Source organism: Lepeophtheirus salmonis, chromosome 4, assembly GCF_016086655.4.
Source record: "Lepeophtheirus salmonis chromosome 4, UVic_Lsal_1.4, whole genome shotgun sequence".
NCBI classification, from domain to species: domain Eukaryota; kingdom Metazoa; phylum Arthropoda; class Copepoda; order Siphonostomatoida; family Caligidae; genus Lepeophtheirus; species Lepeophtheirus salmonis.
The window spans coordinates 6,446,745-6,463,936 of record NC_052134.2 but is presented as its reverse complement, the minus strand read 5'-3'; the positions used below and the strand labels follow the sequence as shown (position 1 = coordinate 6,463,936).

Genomic DNA, 17,192 nt, shown 5'->3' with positions numbered 1-17,192 from the left:
CCCCCAAAAATAAAGTCCTACAGACGATCTTCCGTTATTTAATAAAGATTTTCATTGTGAAGTCTTTTACTTCCGATTCGGACTCGTCCCTAAGATTTAAAAAGGGACAAAGTTACAATTTTGGAATCGATACATCCCTATGAAATTTACAACAATATTAACAGAAGAAGAGAATGACTTGATTGATATGATGTTACAAATGTCCAAGATAGTGTTTCTTAAGATTCTTGTCAGACATGAATCATGCACTTTTTCACTTTCTCCTTGATTTATAAATATGCTCACAAATACTATCTACTATTTGAATTATTCAAGTTTAAATGACACCAATTTACATAAAATTTTAATTCACAAATCTTTATTCAAATTGAATGTTTAATTTGTTTTATGTACAAACGACCTCATTCCAAATGAATGGAGGGAGCGCAGTGACTTGAACGAATATCCTCAAAGGAGAAGAAGTACTCGGGTATGTATAATATGTACCTATGTAGTGATGTGGTAGAAGAGGTTAAAAATATTTCTGGTTTTGTACCGTCGTTCGTAGACGACGTCATATGTATACTCAGGACCGTCCGCAAACAGATCATTAGAAAACTTTTTTATATGTACGCAAATAACCACATTCAGTCAACTACGCGAATTAAGCATATTCAGTTACACTTTTTTTTTATTGACATATTTTTTTAAATATACAAAACCATATTTGTGTTACCCATTTTCAACATATCTATTGAATCATTATCTAGCGATACATTGAAGAAAAAAAATCAGGTAATTAGTTTTATATGTTCAAACCATTGTCATTTTTCAAATTTAGGAATTTGCTTATAAGATATAGTTTCTAGAGTTACACTTTTGCCCTTAATCTTAAATGATTGAGGTAATGGTAAAATAAATTATCAAATTTTTATCATGGCTGAATCGTATTACTTACAAATTTACACTGTATTTGTATTGCAGCTGTTGATTTGTCAGGTCGTTTTGTCTATTAATTAGCCAACTGATTGTTGATCAATTTGGACGAAGTGACAAACTCATTTTGAGAAGAGTTTTTTTTTTTTTTGTCTTTTTGGAGTAAAAGTTATAGAAAAAAAAAATATCCCAGCGAAATCAATCATCAAAACGAGTTGGTAAGATCAAGTAAGCATATTTTTTTCTTCCAGTGATGTTAAATTTTAAATTTAAACACAAGTATTGCAACCTACTGACATACATATTGTTGTCAATTTCACTTTTAGCATGAATGTACATTTATAATTTAGGATATTCATACATAATTAAATATTGTGCTTGTTATTAAACAATTAGGTCTTTTTTAAGAAAATATGAATCATAGTTATGTAGTTGTTGCCATTATATAAGATTTTTTCTCAAGATAATTTGCAATGCCCTTATCTTGTAGCCCTGATCTTCCACGGAAGAAATAAAAAGTAAAAATTCTTAGAATTAACTGTTACAAAACGATGAATGTTATATTCGCAAAAAAAAAAAAAACTGTGTTAATAGAAAATGAAATTAAAAAACTTTTATTATGTTTGGATAGGTTAATTTGTATCAGCATCAAATGACCAACTGCGTTTTTTTTTTTTTTTTTGTTTTTTTTTTCACTTTTGATTTCTATATAATTTGTGTGTAGTAGATAAAACATTTGTTTTCATATTTACTACTTTTTTCTCTTGTATAAAAGAAGAAAAAACTCATTTAAAAAATGCCTCAAATACCATATTGTTGCATCAATTATTCGCAGTACAAGGTCATTGGAGTGCATGTGAAAAGATGCAAGAAAATATTACATTCTTGGAGATTTCTAGATATACATCGACATGAATATCCTCACATTGTTTATATTTTCCTTCAAAGTCGGATAATTCGAACTTTAGAGCACTACCTGATTTTGTTCGAGGTAAAAAAATAAAAATCTCAAAAGTAATATTGTTTTCATATATCATAGAGCCTTCAATTAGTATGTGGTTTTAGAGATCGGTTTTGGTCTCAGGACTGATTTTAAAGGTTTTGTCTAGATCTTTTTGTCAGGCTCAAGACCAAAACAACTATTTTATAAATTAGTAAATTGATACAAAAAATTGGCAGCTTTATTTAGTTTTTTTGTTTTTTTAGCTAAATCCTTTTTTTTATGCTTGACAAATTTAATTTATTAATGAAAAAACTTTGATCAAAAGGATTTTACTATGGATGAAAGAAAAATATCCAAATATTTTGGGAGGAAGTTATGATTTATTTTTTGCTATGTGCTATGATTGTTATGACGACTAATGTATTAATTTTGTGGGTTTTTTTCTTTTGGATTTCCATCCCTGTTAGTGTATCCTTTTTAATGTACATAATTATTCATGTTAATATCATAATAGGTCTATCCTCTCTAAACCTATATACGAATATGGCTATATTAAAACATTAGGAAAGAGATCAAAGTGATTTGAGACTTAGTGGATCAGTATATGAAGATACAATATTTATTGTGTACATTTATGGATGTGCATATTGTATATATTAACATACTCTTTGGCTTTGGAAGATGATTAAGCAGTAAAAATATAGAAAAGGAGAGATATTTATCCCTACTAAATTCACTAAAAGTACACAAAAAAAGAAATCCGCAAATGTGTTTTGAAAGTTTATATTATGTGTGATAATGTACTTAGACACACTTGTTTCAATTTTTCACTGAAAGGGAAAATAAAAACAAATATATTTTTTACAAGTTGTGAATTATATATATGGTTCGTCAACTTAAAAAAAATTGTAAACAAAAATCAGGAAAAGGTTTCTTAAGCACTTACAGCCCAATATTGCATAGATAGATTTGAGTCAATTATAGGCCTTTTTAATCACTACTAATCATCATTAATTAATGATACTGTCATATATTGATCTATTTGTAAATAACTAATTCATTACCAAATGGTTTTGAATAAAAACTAGGTTTTTTATAAGATATTTTTTTTTTACAAATGACTTTTTAGTAAAAAATATTTATAAATTTGTTTCATCGATGGGTTCTTTTAATTGGATTATTCGAAATATTACATTTCATAACTGCAAACATAATTGTTTAATAATTAATATCTCTAAATACAAGTAACATAACTTTGGGCCTATGAATTTTCAGTGTGCCACCAAATAAGTATGAATTAATCATTTTCATGAAAAAATTTAAACATTAAATGGACAATCTTAACATATTCATCATCTAACTGAATTATATAATCACTGCGGCATACTGATGTTAATTACACTATAAATTATACATATAGAGCGTTAACACCGACGTCATGAATAACATTATAATTTAAGACGATGCTATCTTTGGTGTTCATAGTTGATATTTTTACTAAATCAAATATACAAATTTCCAATAAATATTGATAAAGTTTTATCAAATGATTTTATGAATAAACAAGAATTAACATCTGTATTTAATACTATTTGATGGCAATGATACAGAATGATAATTGAATTAAATCAATGTAATATATACTAAATATCCATAAAAATGGCTAGATTTGTTTTATTTTATTTCATTTCATCATTAAGGACGATAAAAATAGTATAAAGAAAGAAGATATCTTAGTCTTATAATTTTAATATATTTTTTTCCGCGAAAGCTATAGTTATATAATACTACTTGAAGTGAAAATGAGTAGTGGGCCGGACTTGAATATTCCACAGGCTACAATGCGGCTTGTGGTCCTCTTTTTGGACATTCCTGTATTAAAGGAATTTATTTTTGATTGCCAGTACGGTTTAAGTCCTAATATTTGTTGATCCCATTTGGACATCCAATGGTTTACAGCCCTCTATGTAGATTAGTTAAATTTCTTTGTAATTTTGCTAATGAAAATTTGTCTATTTTGTTTAAAAATTATGTCTTAAAATGCATTATTTAATTACAACATTGTTTATTACAAGTAATGACCAACTTTTAGTTTTATAATATTATTTCATTTAAACTATTAAAATTACATGGTTATTATATATTTATGTGTAACTATGCCCATTTGAACTTTATAATGTGTCCCATAGTACTTATATTTTAGTCATTTGTATTAAAATATCCAAAAGTTACAGCATTTATGTATAGAACATACATTATTGCATGATTTTTATCCCAAGTAATGGATATCCTTGTTTTAAGATTAATTATCCCATTTTTTGTTTACGACTTCTACTTGATATATTTAAACGACTAAACCTCCAAATTCGGTTTAATATATGATCTATGACGTCAATTAACTGCATTGTAGATAGTTGCATAAAGTATTACTTCTTATCACATTTCATCATGTATCAATCAACCTACATAGACCCAATCATTACCGCTCTAGTTCCTATAGAGAATACACAAATGAGCCAATCAGAAAGGTCACATTTGGATTTTGAAATATCTAAGTATGTAGCTTAAAAAAAAGAGATAATGAATTGATTTACATATCATCATTCAACAATTAAGCATTAAATTGAATGTCAACGGGCTTGCATCATCAATTAACACAAAAACAACTGATAGTACTAATGAATCAAACAAATTCAAAATAAATTTCACAAGTTTTTAAATGAAATAATTTATGTTTAGAATAATACATACATTTTTTTGATCGTCATGGCAATACATAATACAGACAAAGATATATGATGAATAGCAAACATGACATGATTTCTCTGTATGAAGCTTCTATCTTTTTGACTAAGGGTTTCTTTTTCATTATTTAATGTAATTATTTAAATACTTACCTAGATAGATAGGCCATAAGAGGCAAAAAGTGATCTTTTACACACAACAAACATATGTATATTGTTTGTGTAGGAAAGGATTCTAAAAGAAGCATGAGATGAAGAAGATAGATATTTAATTAGTCAATCATGCGTGAATTTCGTACTCCTTATAAAATTGCATTTTCATCCTTTGAATATAGTACTCTTTATTTTTGCATCCGTAACTTTTCTCTCCCTTCCCTTAATGTAATCAAAATGCCATTTTGTAGGTCATTAATAATGTTTAATTATGAAATAATCCAGATTGATTTTTCGTTTTTTTAAATGAGTACAATCAGTGGAGTTGTAAATTTTAAGCAATGTTAGTATGTAAAAAAGAAAAGAAACTGATAAATGACTTAGTAACCCTGATAACTAGAAAAATATTTCGGAGGAATGCAGCTTAATTATCATGGTGTTTCATTAAATTAGCTCCAAGCAGCTATTAGAGGAAGTGAATGAACATACATCCCACTCCGGTCCTATCAAGGCCATAGGCAGGAATTACTCCAATATCGATCCTAAATTCCACTTTGAGTCCAACGACGACTAACACATATTCTCAAACAAATCATCAATGTTACTCTCCGTCTTCATAAGCAGACACACAAGTGGTTACTGTATAGGTAGATGTTCTCTCTTCAAGAATGAATGAATAATGATAACAGCTTTAGAAAATTAAAAAACTCTATTAAGATAACCAACTTCAAAAAATCTCGAAGGCTAGAAAATGCTTGGAACTTAAAACTCGAAAAATGTGTAGCTTTTTCAATAAGAGAACAAATTTATTAATTTGCAACATGGTCAATTAATCATAAATAAATGTTCATTGCATCCAGGGACGTGACTACAATTTTTATTTGGTTGACGGGCTTAAGAAGGGAGGTCATATTGTTGACCAGATCAGATTTTTATGTTTTTAGGAGAAATTAGGAATTACTTTTTTTTTTGTTTCGATAAAAAAGTTTGACTTTTAAAATTTGACCACATTAATTTCATTTTTGACATTTATTATTCAAATTTATGTTTAATTTTGACCAAAAAAATTGGGGATCTGTTGTTTTACATTAAAACTATTGACAACATAATTTAATTTTTTGACATATTTAAAAACACTTTGACTATCACTCCTATTTTTTACAAAAAAAAACAACTTTATTTGGTTGCAAAATTTTAGTGAGGGGGAGTTGATAGATAAGGAAATATTGAGCAGTAATACATAAAGTAGGGGTTAGTAAACTACAGCCAATGGGGCACAAATACTTTTTGTGTCCCACCATGAGGCTTCTATTTAGACGAATTTTATATATTTAAGTAATTTTGAATATAAATCCATAAAGAATAAAGCAATTTTTTAGAAAAGAGAACAAAATCAGACCTGAAATAAGTTTTAGTCCTAATAATAATCCTATTTTTCTTGTCCCTAATCGATGATTTTTTTTTGGTATAAATCTAACCTCTTTTAGGCATTTTTAGTACATATTACTTCGATTTAATTCAAATATCAGCCTTTATCATTTGTATCAAACTGTAATCAATGCAGCTGTTAAGCCTTTCTGTATTCTTGAAACCATTTGATAAAGTTTCATATATATTTATTGGAAATTTGTCAATTTTGTGCAGTAACTTTGCTTTTAGCCCACAAAATGGCGTCTCCTTCAATTATGATGCAATTGTTTACGTCAATGAAAATGCTCTATAGTAGTGGAAACATTTTCACAGTTTTACTTGATGTAGTTCAAGTACAACGAATTAGAACACAATTAAAGGCGAATATATCCCTAATAATCCGACATATAACAAAAAATTCAACAAGTTGTTCAAATGACACGACTAACTTATCTACAATATTACTAGAATTAGTGATCGTTGAAGTGCAAGAGTTTTCAACCAGGGATTCTTACAGGGCTTTAAGAAGGTTACAAATTGGGGTTTGTGCTTTTTTACTCTTTAATCAAAGGCTCCTGAAAAGGTTAAATATTCATATATAAACATTGTTTCCGAACTCAACCTCGATTTAGTTCCGGTGAAGCTTTTGATAACTCTTCAACTTTAAAAAAGTTGATGAAAGGATGGAGCATAGTTTTGGAAAGATTAAAAGTGATGGGAGTTATCCAGATTCCGTGACAATTGGAATCCTCGAAAAAAGATCGAAAAGGGTCAAATCAATGTTATAAAGTTAGAAATAGAAATCAACTCTTAAATTTTCAAGATTGTTTGAAACAAGAAAGAGTTTGAATAATCAATTAGACAGGGAAACACTTAATAAATAATAAATTTATCCATGAGCACAGAATCCAAAACAGATTGAATTCTGAAATACCTGGGAGTATGATAATTTGGGACTATTTTCATTCAGAAATTTTTTTTATCCTTAAAACAATCCGCAAATTGTTTGTAGGATTATTAAAATTTATGTAAAAGTGTTTTTGCTCTAAACTCAAGATATTTCAATTTTTAGGCTGAAAATGATGACTAAAAACACTCTTTATACAAACTTTATATAACTTTTTTATAATACATAGTGATGAGGAATATCATAGCTTATATTGCAGAAAAGTATTATTAAAATAAAAAAGATATATTTTAAAAATATCTATCTCCAAGAATTTTTGTTCCATTTTGTATTTTTTACCTGATCCCATTGAAAAATTAAAATTATCTACTCATCGTGAATGAATTACTTTATTGTTTTGATCCTGATATCTCATTCCCAAGGAAGGAGTCCACTCTACTCCCTTATGAGGTATGGTAGTTTCCTTAGATGAATTATCCTCACGTCGTCCCTCGTGGAATTGTAATTCAGAATTCCATCATCACTTTAAATGGATTATAAATATTTTGTTTCGATTGCCTCAATCTTTCTTTTATGGAGCATCACGTCATGAAATTGGAATTTAAATCGGAAAGAATAGGATGATAATGTGAACTCTTTGCTATTACATCCAAATAAAATAGAGATAAATTCGATTATTGCCTTCAATTCATTTCTACAAAATTGCCCCCTTAATTGTTCTCTTGTGTTATTCAAGGAACTACAGTTTTAATTAACTATGCATTTCTGATTTTTTTTTTCTTATGAGTTCTTCATATAGTATTGTGACGATAGTGATATTTTCATGCCTGTTCTGGTATCGATACTCTCATAATTTTTGGCTAAAATATAATAACAAAAGATGTTGTAGAAGCAATCGACAAAAACTTACAGAGGAATAGGAAATGTTTTCATTTTGGGGAGGAGGGGTAGATTAATTTTTGGGGGACGAAAGGTATTAGGACCTATGCACTTTTAATAGTAGGTGGGGCACTTATATTCATATGTCACTGACTTACAAGAAAATCTGCAGGATTTTTGTATAGCCAATTTTCCTCCTTGTTTTGGTGTTTTGTCATTGGCATTAATTCGTAAGTTCACTGTTTTTATGAACTAATGGCCCTGCAAGTACAAGTTCCTTTCAACAACGTTTTAGTATAGTAACGTTTTATTTGTGCAACTATAGTACTCGTACGCCGTACAACACTTGTTTTTGCCTCCATTCAAAATGAAACAGATTTTTTTTGATAATAATAAAAGCAATTATCTAGTCTTGTTGCTATGAGATTGACCACGATGAAAATTGTGGTTAATCGCTGTCTTAATTGACCACAAAATTTACGATAATGAAAAGTGATGAATTAGTACTTAATAAAAATAGTTTAAAAAAGGATATGGTAAACATTACCACCACAACTCAAAAAAACAATCTTTTTCTTTGATTACAAGGCCTCTCGGCCTTGTTTTCTCCGTTTACTGTGTATTCTTCTTAATTAATATACAAACTTTAAGTTATTTTTTTAGGAAGAAAAATTACATTTTAAATTTGGGTTATCTATAGATTCGTCAAAAATACATTTTTGACCTACATTAAAAGTTTAATATATACTTAACTTTTCATTTGTTGGTTTTTGTTATAGTCGTAGAGGATTTGTTGGGCATGATTTTTTCTCAATTTTCATCATTTTGTTGGGTGAGGGCCAAATTCGCGTATGTTTCAAATGTTTAAATATACCAGAGTTAAGCATGGAAACTCCCTTTTTTAATTATGAATAATGATGTTTTTCAAAATTATATCCTATATATCTTAATAAACAGGGATGCATAAATAAATTGTGACATTTTTTAACGCACTATATCTTAGAGATTTTAATTTTACAGGATTTTTTTAACAAAAAATGTAAAGTTGGGTGTTTAGTTTAAGCAAATAGAGTTTCGTTCAAATAGGTGAGCAAAAAACATGAGCATGGGAAAAGTTCAGCCGTTGTCGAAATTATTCACAAGGACACAAGCCTCCTGCGATAGCCAACAGACGGTCTACAGGATCTACGACAAGTAGAAGCTAACCAGCCAGTTCCAACGGAAGTCTCAAAAGGAGAGAAGCGATAAGAAGAGGAAAACAATGTTTATGGCGGGCCTCAATAGATCGATTGAGGCGAACTCGGCGACGAAGATGACCATGCTCGTAAAAACCAGAGAGTCAGCACGCAGACGCTCCAGAGGGCAGTAAAGACCCACATGAAGTTGACCTTCTTCAAGCACTCGAAGAAGGACATCTTGACATCACAGGAGCCGCAAATTATTGAATCTCCTCAAGAATAAGCGTCGTCCACTAACTTTCCTCAGCAACGAGAAGAAGTTAACCGTAAACATGGTATACTACAGCCAAAACGTCTGCTTTTTAGCTGATAAGAAGGAGAAAGTCCCCATAGTCTACACAACCAAGTTCCCAATCATAGTCATAACATTGGAGGTCACCGGGTGCAACGGGATAGTGCTGCCATCTATCTTCTTCAACCAAAAAGAGAGACAAGGTTCACCTAACAGCAAAACTCAGTCCCCACTCACAAGGTCAAGAAGACCCTCTAACTTCAACTTCTGGTGCCTGCAAACTTGACCCTCTAACTCTCTTGATTATGGACTACTTCTTTTAGGGGAAGTTAGAAAGGCAAGTCTGCTCGAGGCCCCACGACAGTTTAGCCGACCTTAAGAAACCAATCGTGCTGGTACTGGGCCATGGTAAATCCAGCACACGTCGTCTCGTAATTAAGACGTAACTGAGTTTAAAAATTTGGTCTATGACTGAGTCTTAAAATTAACATTTATATCGCATGGATGGAAGGAATTCCAACCTATTTCCAAATAGGTTTTGCTGTTCTAAGCCAGACTTAACTGTTATACTATTAAATGAATCCAAGAGACAATGCAGAATTATATTTAATTTTCGATGTATAACAACATACGGCTGCATTTTTTAAAACAATAGCGTCAAAATTAAAGGTGAAACGTCAATAGTTTGATGATTTATTTCATTTAAAAAAAGATAAGATAGCATAATGTAGTTTTACACGCATGACACATAAAACAATAAACGTATTTTAAAAATTTCATTATTCAATTAATGTTATTTACAATCCATTCTGTAAGAGGTTGCATTAATTTCCCTTTTCCATCCTGAATTTCTTTGACTCATTGTTGATATGTTATACCTATAAGGGTAACTAACCTTTAAAAGGTAGAACAAAAATAATTTTTCCGCTAGTAAGAGGTTCACGGTACATTTTTAGTAATGTTGTTCTGTACACCGCTGCTATAGCGATATAAGAGTACTCACGCATTTAAAATGGTAATATACAAAATAGGTGTTAGATCATGTCTGTATATTGGTAAGCTAACATCGTGATACACCAAGTTGAAGAAAATATGACTACTAGAACCTTGAAAACTTATATTTGTATTACTATTACCAGCTCTATTCTTAAGTTTCCTTTTCAAATTTACTCCGTCAACAATCACTAGAGCTTGAATTGAGGAGTTTGTTTTTATAACTCATGACTCGGTGAGGTTGTTTTATTACAGTTCTTACAATTTTTTCTATCCAGATCCGAATATATCATGTCAAACCCGCAATTTTACACCATAATTTAGGTTTTTCTCAATTATATACATAAAACATGGAACGAGTTTGCGGTTCTCCTATATAAACAAGATCCATCACTAATCTAGACAGGGGGGACCCAAAACTTACAGACGCATTCAATGAAGATTTGATCCTGTTATTTTTAATTGTAATGTATTACTACGCAACCAAATGATAGCTAAAACAAAAACAAGCAATTTTTGTTTTGATCCAACCTCTCTCAGTTTAAAAATGTCGGAGCAAAAACAAAAAAGGCAACGCGTCTACAATCTCCTCCGTGCTGGTGTCAGTGCCAAGAAGGCTGTAGAGACCGTTGGCATCTGCATTCAAACTGCCTAAAACATCAAGAAGGCCATTACAGCCCCATAGAGTCCCATATAGCCAAGAAGATCCAAAGCTTCTGCAGCAACAATATCTTTGAGTTTTGATCACTTCTCCTCCAGCCCTGACCTCAAACCCATGGACTTTGAAGTTTAATGCATCTGGTAGAAAAATGTCTTTCTAACTCTCACTCATATTTGGATTCGCTCTGAGTTGGTACGCTCCTAATTGTTAAGAGCTGACAATCTGTTGGTCGGCGTGTCCAGGATGGTATTGCTTCTTAAGGAGGATATATGTGTGGCGATAACATAAAAACAAGCCGGGATTTTTTTTTGATAAAACAGAGAAAAAAGCATTATAAGTTTTTTAATTCAATAAAAACCCGAAGAGGATTTTTTTAAGAGTCAAATACAATATTATACTAACGAAAAACTGTTCAACAAGTTATTAATATGATTGAGATTTATTTAAATTTTTACATAAACATATTATACACAAATTCAGTCAATTTGCATCATGCAGTATTTGAACTTTGAATGGAATTTTGATATCATCAATATAATCAATTTTAGAAGTGGTCAGGCAGGTTCTTAACTAGCTAATTCCTTTCTTCTTTTCGTTCATTTCGCTACTTGAATACTTATAAAATCTTCTTTAAAAATAATTTTCACATCATGACGTCTCAGTATCTTTTAAGGTCAGTGTTACCAAATAGCCTATTTTTATCAGGTTCAGTTAACCTTACAAACTGCAGCTCCTAAGGACTTTATCAATTTTTTAAATTAATTTAAATTAAAGTACTTTATCAACAGATACGTTTATCACACTGTCGCAATATTGAAAAAAAAGTCTCCCAGCTTGCTTTTATGTTATCACCACACATATTGAATACAAAATATAACTAAATATAGTATTTAAAACATATTTTAAATTGGGTTTGAGGTGTCTTTTCTTGATTCCATAAAAATAATGTTTTTAGTAACCTAGTCATGATACTGCAGGTTTTGGATCCCCACTTTGAATGTACCTATCTAAATCCCACTTTTAACAATATGCATATTTAAATGAACTTGGATACGTCATTTCCAAGGTTAATAGCATTACCTTGCAAGTATTTACCTATATGTTATATGCATAAATATGCCTAAACGGATGTTACACTTACAAACGGTAATTTAGAATGAATTATATCTTAGATGACTTCATTATTAAGTACATATTTTACGTTCCTAGGTATTAAAGTGCCATCAGGAGGGATCCACAGATAGTATCAGATGGAGACTAGGGTGGTGCTTTGTTAAGTACTTAAAAATCAATGTTTTTATTTTCCGTTTCTTCCCCTCTGAATCGGTATTCAGAGTGAATATGTACTGTTATTAAAATGTTGACCAAAATTACTGACGTTTATATTTTCAAATATAAATTAAACGTAGAATAAATTCAAGCGATGATTTGTTTCGTAAATGAAGACTTTGTAATACAATAAATAATCTAATTGATGCTAAAAATGATTAAATATTGAAACTAATTAATCAGTAAAGGTTGACAAACAGTTCAGAATTATAAAAATTTTAAATAAAATTTTTATTTACAACAGATATCTTTTAATATGTTTATCTCCAAAGAATTACCAGCGAAAAATGTATCTAAATAAATGACTATCAACTGAATTAATTTATCTTTTTTGGAGATAAATTTATTACTACCTAGAAACAAAGGTGCTATTAAAACTTTATGCTATTCGAAATGATGATATTAAATTATTTTGGCTATTTTTTTCAATATAGGGGAAAACATTAAGAAGGGAGGGCCGCCATTAAATATTAATTAAAGTCAAAAATATTTGGCAGAGTGACGTTTTATTTTTCAGGGAACAAAATTGAAGGGTTTTTAAGTAATTTTTAAAAACTTCTTTTTTTTTGTACCACCCTAATGGAGACAACAGATGTTGTACATTTTATAAATTATATTTCATATAATTTTTTTTTTTTTTTTACTTTACAGGTTTTTCTCACCTCTTGAAATTATTAACCGACGACGACGACTTCAAGTTTCAAAGACAAGATACAACCTCAGATACCCTTTTTCATAAACACATTTATAAAAGTGAAAACTCTGGAATTAAATTAAAAGTAAAACACTTTTGTGTTGTGTTGATGAAATAACAAAAAAAAAAAAGATGAAACTCATCGATAAACAACAGAAAATTTTTATTCCCTAATTAGCACATAAGGAAGTTAATATTTAGAAAGAGAAAAAAATCAACTTATAGTCTAACATTATACAAACAATTTCAAGACATATATAGAGCAAAAAAATCAACAGCCTTTATTCAATATGAAGATTAGTTTATTACCCTTTTGCCTTGTGATTTTAACACACGTCAGTCCAGGATCCCTTGATAGACCCTCTGATTTTTCATCCTTTATCATTAGTGGAAACTCATGGAACACTGCCAAAGTCATAGCAGAGGAAAAAGAGTCCTTTCATTCTCCAGAGAATCGATTTATCAAAAAGTTGATTCGCTACGGCAACGGATTCATTGTTGATGATGAAGAGAATGACGATCCGTCAAAGAGTCTCATACAACTTAATAACAATGCAAACCAATATAAGGTCCATTTTTCGTCGCTCAATTCTCAAGGGGAAATTTTTCGTAATGGAATGGGATCATTCGGCTCCGGAGCACATCGAGGTAAGACTTTTGATTTTTTTTTAAAGTAAAATACAGCTTAACAGTAGTTATATGTAGTGAAGAAGTGGTCCGCCTTTCATAGAGATTTTAGAACCATAGATTTACATAATATTTTTTTTTTTTTAAAGTAACTCCTTGTTAGATTTTAGATCTATGTACAATTGTAATTCAATCAACAAATAAAATATGTCAAATTTATATCTTAGTCATTTTTGTCTCAAAATAAGCTGGATATCGCTCACCACAATATTTTAAAAGGATATGGAGTCAAATTCATTTCGACATTTCATTTATACTAGAATACTTTTTCCGAATATTTTAGGTCTTGCTCATTCTTTATATTTAATTTTCAACAGTTTGTCCAAAACCCCTATATTGCATTAATTTGGATAGAAAAGTACCTGAGAGGCAACATGATGTATAACGCAGATATGTCCGGATAAAAGAGGACAGTTAGTCACACTTTATATATGTACAATACATATGAGAGTGTTCTCATATGTAACTCGAATTATCCCTTGTTAAGCTATGAACAATTATACACTAATTTTAAATGAATAATAGTCCAACATTCGGGAAGAATTAACTAACTTATCAACTGATTGTGGCCCTTTTCTCCTTTTTTTTCATTAGTGCCCTGATTGGTTGAATTCAAATTAGCTCGTGTTAGAGTATAAAGAATAATTCTACAGTTTGGAATAATTGAGTAACAATTACCAAGGGATTTTGGGTCTTATTGACTTTTTTTTATGAAAGATTGAGGGAATATCTACAATAAAAATCACTTTCCAAATAATACTCATTGTTATTTCAATAGCTACATTTCATTGGTGTCGTAGTACAGTATCAAATAATTATTTAGCAATGAACAAATTAAATAATAAATATAAATAGATGAGACAATCCAATTATAAGCCATCCACAAAACAAAGTTAACCAATCAAATTGCTAGGCAAATGGGGAGCAGAAGGATGATATCCATTTTCATCCGCATACCAGTTAACACCATAGGTCTGTCCGTCATCCGCAACAAACTCATAATATCCTTTCATAGTCACGATTTCTTCATTTCCTACAAGCTTGGATTGTCCAACAGCCTCTTGTTTGATTCCATTAGCCGTTGAAAACGAATAATCAAATTGGCCAATTGTATCCAAAGTTCCAGGAGCATTAAACTGACTGTTGAGTATAGCTATGTGAGGTCGAGTGTTTTGGGGTGCAGCAGCAGATAAGGTGAGAAGGAGGCAAGATGCAAGGAAAGAGGCTGAAATCTAGAGAATAAAAAAATAAGAATGAGACAATAAACTCCTTCATATATGTACTCCAAAGATAATATTTGTTATTAACTTACAAAGGAAATCATTGTAGGTATGTACTGCTTGTGATCTTCACTTGTTTGAATATGAATAGAAATTGATGCTAATGGAAGTTTAAACGCGGGTATTTATATCCAAAAAAGTGTACTTTTTTATTTTTGGAAACAGTGTTGTAGAGATTATCTCTTATTTAAGCATCCATATAATTAAGGAACAAGGTTAAGGAAGCGCAATCCTTGATTAACCTAACCAAAAATAAAATTAAAATTATATGTTGTATAAATGATTCAATGATGAAAAGATTACTCAAAATTATAATCAATGTTCATGTAATATATCATAAATTAGATAAACATTATGTTTCTCTTACAAAAAAGAAGCGTATGAAATTGGTAATCCGGGTATTTTTCAATAAATGGCATTTAAAAGTCAAATAACATTGAGTATAGATTTAGTTTTTTGCCGTTACCAAAAGCTTTAGAGATGCATATTAAAGATTTTCTTATATTTAAAAAAAAACTTTTTCTTTTTAAATTATTGTAGTCATTCAATCTATCAAACGGTTTTTGACTGAATTATCTTTTTGATAAAAATTCTAGTTTTGAAACTCTATCTGAGATCAATGTTTTTGTTTTTTAAGTGATTTTTGAAGACTGATTTGTACCAATATTTAATTCCAACCCCGGTTTTTTAAAGTTATTTAAAATAAGACAAAAATGGACCTTAAAAATAAACTGGCATTTACGATCCAGACCGAACTTAGACCTAATTAGTTCGATCTCACAAAAATTAGTCTCAGATCGGTCTAGAATTTCCAGACCAAAAGATACAAAAAAGAGGCTCATAGCTTTAAGACGAATTAATTCAAAAAGTTTCAAAGTAGTGTATTCGATAGCTGAAAGTATAAATTTTAAGTTAAAAAATAGCCTCTCCAAGAATAGTCTATATCGTTGTCAATTTAAGATAAAGCCACGACAATATTTCAGGGTAAAACTCATTCATGAATTGATCTCATAATAAAAGTCCATAAGTATTCGTATGCCCCAGCTAAAGAGATAGAAACAACGAGAGAGAAGAAGAAATGAGATAGAAACAAAGAGAGAGAAAAAGAAAAAGGAGAAAAAAAAGATATATTATACAATTGGTTATAACACTTAGACTCATGTCTCAAATTGTATAAATAAATTATTTCAAGCTTCATGGACACAAGTGGACTCGTTGCATACCCGTAGTGAGTGAGGGATTCCAAAAAACGGACATTCAAGGGAGTCCTTGGAGCAAATCCTTTTTCTTTTTCTCTCTCTTTGTTTCTCTCTTCTTTTTCTTCTTCTCTCTCTTTGTTTCTATCTCTTCTAGCTCGGGCTATCGAATACAATACTTTTAAATATTTTGAATGTATTTGTCTTGAAGCTATGAGCCTCTGAATAAAAAAATCAACTATTTTCCACTTTAAACAAAGGTAATTCGAGTTAAAAGTATGATGCAGACATTTTAAAAATAGTTTTAGAATTTTTTAACATTTGGCTTTAAAATATCTTCAACACCGAGGGCTTAAAACAGCTTTGAACCTTAAAAACAGCCAAAAATAACAGAAAATGTAGGGCCTTTTTCTGAAGGTCACGAGGCTATGAGAGAAAAAATAAGGTCATATTTGGAATCAAGGGATCCAACTCTATTAAATAAAACATATACTGTTTTTGTACTATTTTTGCTGTTGGATATTGTTATCACCAATATCCAGAATTAATCTATAAATCAAATTGAACAGAAAAAGTAATAAGGCATATATAAGAAAATAGTATCTTTCATGATATTATATTTATTGTATCTCTCATCAAAAAGGAGTAAGGTTTAAAAGATCCAAAATAATTTGGTAGTCAGTTCTTCCTCTAGGGACTGACTAAAATCCAGTATATCAAACTGTCCTTATAAAGAACGAGGATGTTTTTATTGAGGAGTTGATATCAACTCTAGATACATAGTATCAACTGTTGTCGGGGTATTTAAGCTATAATAATCAATAAAAAAATTATCTTTTTTAATTTTCAAAGAAGATATAAGTATATGATACAACGGGGGCAAAAACAGTTGACATAGTTTTACGCGACACTAGCGGAAGATTGACAAGTT

The 17,192-nt window shown here is 30.1% G+C and overlaps 2 protein-coding genes across 3 annotated transcripts in view; one reads left to right on the top strand and one right to left on the bottom strand.

Moving 5' to 3' along the window:
* The first annotated feature begins 628 nt into the window (after nt 1-628).
* LOC121116460 (uncharacterized) overlaps nt 629-17,192 on the top strand; it is a 33,688-nt gene continuing 17,124 nt past the window's right edge. Inside the window, exons 1-2 of one of the 2 annotated variants that reach the window (XM_071887574.1) lie at nt 629-774; nt 13,056-13,746. In XM_071887574.1, the coding sequence (XP_071743675.1) occupies nt 13,389-13,746 (358 nt within the window). In that variant the 5' untranslated portion in view covers nt 629-774; nt 13,056-13,388. Of the gene's footprint in view, nt 775-971; nt 1,144-13,055; nt 13,747-17,192 lie in introns of those variants that run through there. The other variant, XM_040710715.2, reaches the window with a different exon arrangement.
* On the bottom strand, nt 14,532-15,307 carry LOC121116461 (larval cuticle protein 65Ag1). The gene is made up of 2 exons (XM_040710716.2): nt 15,098-15,307; nt 14,532-15,017 (listed from the first exon to the last, which is right to left on the bottom strand). The coding sequence occupies exons 1-2, from the start codon at nt 15,107-15,109 to the stop codon at nt 14,679-14,681; spliced, it is 351 nt and encodes a 116-aa protein (XP_040566650.1). The 5' UTR covers nt 15,110-15,307; the 3' UTR covers nt 14,532-14,678.